General features: G+C 41.0%; 2 protein-coding genes across 3 annotated transcripts in view; one reads left to right on the top strand and one right to left on the bottom strand.

The window, feature by feature from the left end:
- LOC114155337 (piggyBac transposable element-derived protein 2-like) overlaps positions 1 to 3440 on the bottom strand; it is a 3794-nt gene extending 354 nt beyond the window's left edge. Inside the window, exons 1-2 of one of the 2 annotated variants that reach the window (XM_028035177.1) lie at positions 3280 to 3440; positions 1 to 1635 (exon numbers count right to left, since the gene is read on the bottom strand). The exon at positions 1 to 1635 is cut by the window's left edge and continues 354 nt beyond it. In XM_028035177.1, the coding sequence (XP_027890978.1) occupies positions 1 to 1626 (1626 nt within the window). In that variant the 5' untranslated portion in view covers positions 1627 to 1635; positions 3280 to 3440. The remainder of the gene's footprint in view (positions 1636 to 3279) is intronic. The other variant, XM_028035178.1, reaches the window with a different exon arrangement.
- Positions 3441 to 4158: 718 nt separating this feature from the next.
- On the top strand, positions 4159 to 7325 carry LOC114155467 (tektin-4-like). The gene is made up of 9 exons (XM_028035372.1): positions 4159 to 4306; positions 4445 to 4613; positions 4791 to 4916; positions 4988 to 5193; positions 5291 to 5543; positions 6440 to 6547; positions 6631 to 6774; positions 6886 to 6965; positions 7046 to 7325. Exons 1-9 carry the CDS (start codon positions 4302 to 4304, stop codon positions 7248 to 7250), a joined length of 1296 nt encoding a protein of 431 aa, XP_027891173.1. The 5' UTR covers positions 4159 to 4301; the 3' UTR covers positions 7251 to 7325.
- The last annotated feature ends 487 nt before the right edge of the window (positions 7326 to 7812 follow it).

Raw genomic sequence — 7812 nt, 5'->3', positions numbered from 1 at the left:
CCAGTGACCCACGGCATCTGACCGGACCTCCATGGTTGGAAGAGCCCGAGATGGACCCCGAAATCTCTTCTTTTGCAATTCCCTTTCCACGTCAGGTGACGGCGGTTCCCTCTTTACGCTGGAAATTTCATTGAACTGCATGCAGAGCGCTTGCGCCACTGATGTTCTAAAAGCAAGCAAGTCCTTCCGCTCCTTTTTTGGAACGTCCAGAGAATCACAGTCCCGCTGATACAACAGCCAGCTGTTCACAACCACCATATCGACAAAGTGAAAAAAGAACCTGTGATAGTACTTCTTTGACCTGACCTGGATGCGACACGACGCAATTTGCGCGTTGAGCGCATAGATGCCTCCCAAGAACTTGTGATACAGGCTAATGATGCTCGGGCATGTCACAAAGACGTTGTGTTTCAACGTTTTGTCCCATCTTTTCACTCTAGAGACAGAATGGGCACCGGGGAAATTGCTGGCAACAATCACCCCCTTACTGTCAAACCATTTGACTGCCCTCATTTCTGCACCGTCGAAGACAACCTTTTTCTCTTCGAACGTCCCTCTTCCCTTCTTCTTCATGTCGGAGTCGGTGCTGAAACAGCACCCTTGCAGTTGGTTCTGCTGCACCGTCCCAAGCGCTGGAAGCCCCTTATTCGCAAGAGCAGCGAACAAATCCAAGGAAGAGAAACAGTAGTCAAAATAGAGCAGGTGATGGTCGGCACGCTGGATGGCTTGTGCGAGCTTCAGCACGATGTTTCCAGTCGGCCCAATGTCGGGTTCTCCGTGTTCAGCAGCGGTTTTGCCTGTAAATATGTCAAACGAATGCACCAGACCTTTTGTGTCACAAAGCACGTAGATTTTATATCCCCATCGATGAGGCTTCTTGGGCATGTATTGCTTTAGAGAGGATCTCCCTTTGAAAGGGACAATCTGTTCACCAATGAACAGCATTTGGTCTTGAGGGATAGCCTGAAATTTTTGCAGAAGGGAATCAACAATTGGCCTGATTTTGAAGAGCTTGTCTCTGTTGCTCGCCGCCATGTTGTTGTTGTCGTTGAAGTGAAGGAATTTTGTAATTTCGTCAAATCGGTCTCGGGAGATCACATCGGCCACCTGCCGTATTCGACAATCATTGGACCAGTACATCCGTAACCTTGGCAAGTGTACAACACTTATATACATCACAGTGCCAATAAACTGCTCCAGCTCACTGGGATCCAATTTAAGGGCACTGTTGGGATTTTCTTGTGCACAATATAGATTACTTTGCTGCGAAATCGTTTCCAAAAGTTCGGCGTCGAAAAAGTCTCGGAAGTACTGAACGGGTTCTCTGATTTCATCCGCATCTGGAAGGGTGCCTTGCCAGACAGGATAGTGTTTTGCAGAGGTCTGCTGTTGAACCGAGTCCCACACGACCTCCTGCCATTTCGTCGAAGCAGCGGCCGACGTCCTTCTCGTCGTAGCAGCGCTGGTGCGCGCAGTCGCGTCGTCAGTCCAGTCAGGGTCTTCGTCGGCGCTGCTGTCGTCACTTGGTGTTGCTCTGTTGTCCTCGTCGCTGTCGCTGTCGCTGTCACTGAGGCAGCTGTCGTCGCTTTCAATCGGCGGAACGCCGTAGAAAGGTGATGTGTCCATTGCAGCTTTCTGAAAATAGAGAGCAAACGTCATTATAAATCAGCATGCTATTTTAATTCTGTTTTGCAGTTAAAAGCATCTAATTGGATACACCGCAACACGGTCTTTGAGATTAAATCAAATGTTTAATCTTTGACTTAGCTTACCCAGAATTATTTCTATTTATAAAATGCAAAAATGAGAGAGGATTTTTTGTAGCCTTTTTGTTAAATCAATTAGTTTGTGTACACTAGGATTACTATGACTATAAACAGTTTCAGTTGAAACCAGAAGTTTGCATGTATTGATTGAAAAGACACATAGACCTTGTTTTTTTACTGTCTGAAGTTAAACCTGTCTGGTTCATCTTTCTGTGTCCTAAAGATTAATGCATTTCTGAATGAACTCAGGGGAAAAGATCTTATTTTTTGGAGACATGTCCTCTGGTCTGATGAAACTAAATTGAAGTTTTATTTCATAATGCGAACCCTTTTTACGTTTGAAGGGATAAAGGCAAACTCGAAAGCTTGAGAAAACCATCCCGACTGTGCAGCACGAGCGTCTCGTGGTGGGAAGCGTTTTGCTGCAGTAGAGACTGATGCACTTCAGAAAATATGAAGTAAGAAAATTGTTTGGAAATATTGAAGTAAAATCTCAAGACATCAACCAGGAAGTTAAAACTCAGCCACAAATGTGTCTCCTAAATGGAAAATGACCCTAAGAATAAAACCAAATTGGTTATAAACGAGAACGCCATTGTTTTGGTGCGGGCATTATGAAAGCCCTTTTTGAGAAGCCTGTGGAGGAATTCCCAAAATGCTGGATTCAAGTGCTGCAGTTTAAAAGGAAATTCTTCCAAATGCCAATGAAATGTACTGAAAGTTAAAAATAAATTTCTAAGAAATAAAAATCTTATAATTCCCATAGTATGAAAATATAAATAAGCAATCTAAACAAGAAGTAGTTTGATCCAACGCCAAAGGATGGGGAAAAAATTATTTTTATACAGTGTGTGACGGTATCACAATCATAATTATTTAATGGGAGCATAAAAAGTAGAACATAGCCCTGTTAAAATATTACCTTTTTCAACTATGATGCATAATTTCAAAACTTATCTGACCTTATAACTCTTTAGTCGAATTATACAGGATATTTATCCAGTATAATTCTTTAGAAATCAAAAGAATTTCTTTAGAAATTCAACCCCTTCATATTTCAGGGGTTGAAATATGAAAACTAGAAAAGTCTTCTCTTTGTCAGCATCCAGCAAAGTGATGTTACATTTTTACCTTTAATTTAGAAGAAGTTCTCTAAATCTTTAAGATTGTGAGGACATCGCTTGTAGACAGTTTTCTCTATAAAATTTCACACGTTTTATTTCCTCAAGAGAAACCATTCTTTTGTTGATTTTGAAGCATATTTAAATCCAAAGTGGCCAAAGGTTTAATCAGATCATAACTGATTCTTTTACGAGGTTCTGGTGATCACTGTTTCATTTTGATATATCAGGGGGGAAAAAACAACATATTTTTTACAAGCAGTGTGAAAAACACCAGGGTTTCTATTGTATCACATCAAAATACTATCCATTTGCAACCATTATGGTTTAATGTAGCGAAAGCGCGACAAACCAAATGGGCAAATAACTCCGAAAATCTATGCCACACATACCTTATTCCCACATACCAGCAGTAAAAGCAACCGATAAGTTGGTCGGTATTTCTAGAACGGCACAATTTACCGCGAATTAGGATAATTTGCTGAATTTTGTAGCTAAAATCGGTGCGGTCTCCAGAGTAAACACTTCCGCTATCAGCAACCGGATGTACTTCACTCACCGACCAATAGAATTAGACAAAAAGTCTCGTCGTACGTCAACGTTGCCGCCATATTGTGAGTGCCGGTTCATTTAAAAATGTAGTTAAAACACGTGTTTCTTTGCAATATTATCAGAAATACTTTTTTTGGAGGATATATGAATATCTTACAATATAATTGCACGTCTCACAAAGCAGAGACGTTGCTTGTTTGGTGTGTAGGTAACATACATGGACAGTCATATGAAAAAAAACAAAAATATTCCAGGTTTTCTGGAGCCTTTGGAATTTTTACATCTTGATTTCAAGTGTCATTAATATTATATTACTAATGTTATTAATTTTAATTGCACTCTACCTTGTTTAAGTCGTAAAAATAAAAGTTAAACATCTGTGTTTAACTTGTAAACAAAGATGTAGGGCACAAGCCTAAGCTTTAGCTAGTTTATTCATTTTAGTTGAAACATGAGTGACACTTTTGCTAGGTCAATTTTCTTTAGGTAAAGCTGTGACTACAGTTTACAAGAAGTTGGAATTTTTTTTAACCTGTCCTAAGTTTAAGTTTATTTTCATTTTCTACTAAATATTGGCCACATTTATTTTGCTAGGCAGGTTTAACTAATGCAATAATTTTTGCTATAGTGGTTCTTTGCAGAATTCAAGTTGTTATTGTTTGATTTGTTCTCAAAATGGACCATAATCATGGATACCACTACTTGTTTTTAACTTTGTTGACATTTAAACCTGTTTCCTTGGAGAACGTTTGAGTCTTCCATGCTCTACTCATTGCAAATAGGCTTCTTGTTGTCCCAACACTTTTGTTTCCAACTGAACTGATAGTCAACATTTTGGCCTTCTTTACAGAAAACCAAAACAATGTGGTAAGTAAGCGTGTTTAGTGTTACTTTTCACAGATCAAATCTGAAAAATTTTAATCAAATTCACCATTTTCTCTTGGCAGTATTTCAGGTAAAACCAAGTTATTTTTGGTGCATTTTTTGCTTTTTTTTATGTCACAGGAAAAATAATCCAAAGATGGATTGCCTGCAGGAATCAGAAGGTAAACTGACTCTCCCTGCTCTGGCTGACGGTATAAGTCTGTCATACAACAAACCACGACCTCAGAAGGACCACTATGTGAAGCTGAATGAAATCTTCTTTTCCCTGCATAGCAATAATATCGCCCGGGTAAGGCCCAACTGCTGAGCCAAACTGCTAAATTTTGAGATGTTTTGTTGGATAGCATAAATTGAAATGCCTTTGTTTAACTAAATTATTGGGACACTGTAGCTCAATAATTCATCCGGTCATATTTTTTGTTGGAGGTTTCTTGATTTCAGGTGTATTTCCCTTTTATCATTGAAGGTTCCTTTGTCTGTTCGTGACACCATGGGGCATTTCACATCCCGCCACATGGAGATCAGCCATTGGCAGGCCCATATTTATGAGTTAATCCGGCGGATAGAAAGAGAAATCATCTGTGTGGAGCAGGTACCTGCATCAGCAATCAAACTCTCAGAGAACAAAGGCGGACTATTTTGTAAAATTTATCGTGCCCTCAGGCGAAAGAGACGGCAGAGAACTGTCTCCAGGAGAGACAGCTGTACAGTCAGCTTTTGAGTGACTGCGTGGCTCTCAGCAGCAGCCTGTGCTCGGAGGGTATGAGACAGGACCCAGTCTTCCTCAAGCTGAAGAAAGAGGAGCAGATGACCAACGAGAGCAGAGAGGTGCTGCAGAAGCAGATCTTCATCCTACTCGACAAGCTAGGGTCAGACATAAAAAGAAAAGTCTGAATTAATCAGACTGGTGCACAAGTTAACCTTCAGTAGGAAGATTAGCTTTAACTTCTGTTTTCCTTGTTGCAGCGCTCTGAAGGCAGTCCGTTCTCGGCTGCTGCATGATTTTCAAGACAAGGTCGAAGCCATCAAACTCACCACCAAATGTATCACCTTTGAGGTGGACACCCCATGCTCTCACATACCTGCTCCCTCAATCAAACCAAACCATGTGAGCTATGAGACCTGGCTATCTCACTGCCAAAACCTGAAGCTGACAGCTGAAAACCTGCTGAAGGACTCGTCCGCTTGCAGGGCAAACCTGATGTTCCTCCTGGCCAATGTAAGACCAAGTCACATCTACAGCTACTGACAGGAGTTTACATGCATGAATCATAGCCAGAAATGTCTTACTCTTTTTTGGGGGGAGACGGGCTTCAAATTGTGCATTTTTTTAAGGGAGAAATTGCAGTAAAGTTTATATATTCAATCGTTTTCATCTATGCATTGGGTCAAATTTATGCACAAAGGCTGAAATATAGACACACATCCTCAATAATCTTTAGATAAATGTTCTTTAGCAAGTTGCAGAGACACAAAATAGATGTATTATAGTTGTGCCCAGGATTTACAAAAAGCCTTTTCTCAACATACTTGGTCCTGCTGCTTGTTTCTGATCATTATCATGTTGGCTCAAAGTTTCCAGTTCTTAATTATTGATTAGAGATGCACCAAGACTGTCCCACTGCATGTTGCTCCATCAGCATGCTTTGTAGGTGACTGTTCCCAACATACCTCTTGTCATTGAGCTCAGATAGCTCTGTTTCTGTCCCCTTTGACCACCATAACACCTCTGTGAAGAAAACATTTTCCTTGTCCACGTGAGAAGTTCCCAGGCAATCCCAAGTTTGCATATCACCACGTTCCCAGTCCATGTTAGTTCTTAAAATATGGCGACTACTTTGGAGTCCGTGGCAGGCAATCGGTTTCAATAAATGTTAGCAGTTATGCTAACTGTAAGTTAAACATAAATTAACATTTCTCCACACAATATGACATTAATGAGAATCGTATTCACTTTATTGCCATTGCCAGTAAGCAAGTTCACAGGCTAGGAAATTGCTTTGATAAGTGTCGCATTTTATTATCCTGGATATTCTTCATTAAGATAACCAAAATAATTGCTGTACTAGGGTCAGTGAAATATGTTAATGTCTGTCATCTTTCCGACGATTGCAGCTGAAAGATGCCTACGAGCGCCAACGCAACAGCACTGCAGAAGCAATCAGGAGGAAGATCCAGGAGCTGACCAAGCTCCAGGATTCACTGAACTTAGAGAAACAGAAGGTCAGCATGCTGCAACTTTTCACACAATCTCACAGCATCTCAAACTTGGTCATTTCACTCCTTGATTTGTCTGTAACCTCCAGATCCTGCAAGAGATTTCTGATCTGAACAAAGACATACAGAGACTGCTCCAACATATTCAGAACTGTGAGTCCAGGCTGCACCAGATCACCCACCTTCTGGAAATCCTCAACCAGAGACCCCGATTTGAGCTTTGCCTGGACAATGTAGGTGCTGCAGCCTGAGGGTTGTAGTTGTATTATTAGATTTTTCTTTTCTTCTTGTTTTTGTTACAGCTGAAACAAATCATAACCGGGTTTTTCTCGTCCTTCTTTTAGCCCCATAACGCTCTCGTTTTGGAGAGACAGGATCTGGCAAAGATGCTTGCTGGTCTTCAGTCGGTGCTGCAGCTCACCCAGTAAGTTCTCTCCCTCCCCCAGTAATCCGTCTGTCACCCGACTTTCTGCCGACTGACCCTCCTGTTGCCGTCCTTCACAGGCAGAACCTGGCCGTGGCACAGAAACATCTGATCTTTGTGGAGGAGAAACTGTTGAAAAATGCTCAAACGCTTGACGTGGCGCGGAAGTGCCAGGCCCTCCACCAGAGCTTCCGGCTGGCTGTCGACACATCTGTGGTTCTGGGTAACAAACCCAGGCTTTGTAGAATCACTCAGAGCTCCAGCCCTCACCCCGACATGCAGTAGACGCAGCTGCTGCTGCCACCTATAGTCTTATTTACGTGGCACTGCCAATAAAATGCCTAGCACTATTTATATGAACTTGTTTTCTTTGAGTGTCCGTCATTGAGCTGTTGGGGTTTAGAGAGAAATTAATGGGGTTTTTAAAAAAATCTGCATTGCTTGGATTATTTGGAAAGGAAACAAAAAAAAGTTGAGAGGCAAAACTGTGGGCATGAGCGTCTTGAAATCTCATCAAGCCTCTCAAATTAGTGAAGAATGCTCACATATTGTATTTTATTACTCATCAGTCATGTGCAAATAAAAGTGAATTGTTTTTTACGTAAACTGGCTTTAGTTTGCTTCTGTTACTTGAAAAACACAAGATAATTAAGCATTCAATAAATCATTGAGAGTCTACAGTTATAATATATGAAGAAATTGGGGACCGAAGCAAAGTTTTGCACATTGAGTAGTCATTTTATCATCCAGGTTTAAGCATCTTTAAAATACATTGATATTTCCTGATTTATAAATGCAAACTAAATGTACAGTAGCTGCTATTCCCCCCACCCTCCTTAAAACAAAC

Source organism: Xiphophorus couchianus, chromosome 13 (genome assembly GCF_001444195.1).
Source record: "Xiphophorus couchianus chromosome 13, X_couchianus-1.0, whole genome shotgun sequence".
Taxonomy (NCBI): domain Eukaryota; kingdom Metazoa; phylum Chordata; class Actinopteri; order Cyprinodontiformes; family Poeciliidae; genus Xiphophorus; species Xiphophorus couchianus.
The sequence above is the reverse complement of the archived record's forward strand: the minus strand, read 5'-3'. Positions and strand labels throughout refer to the sequence as shown.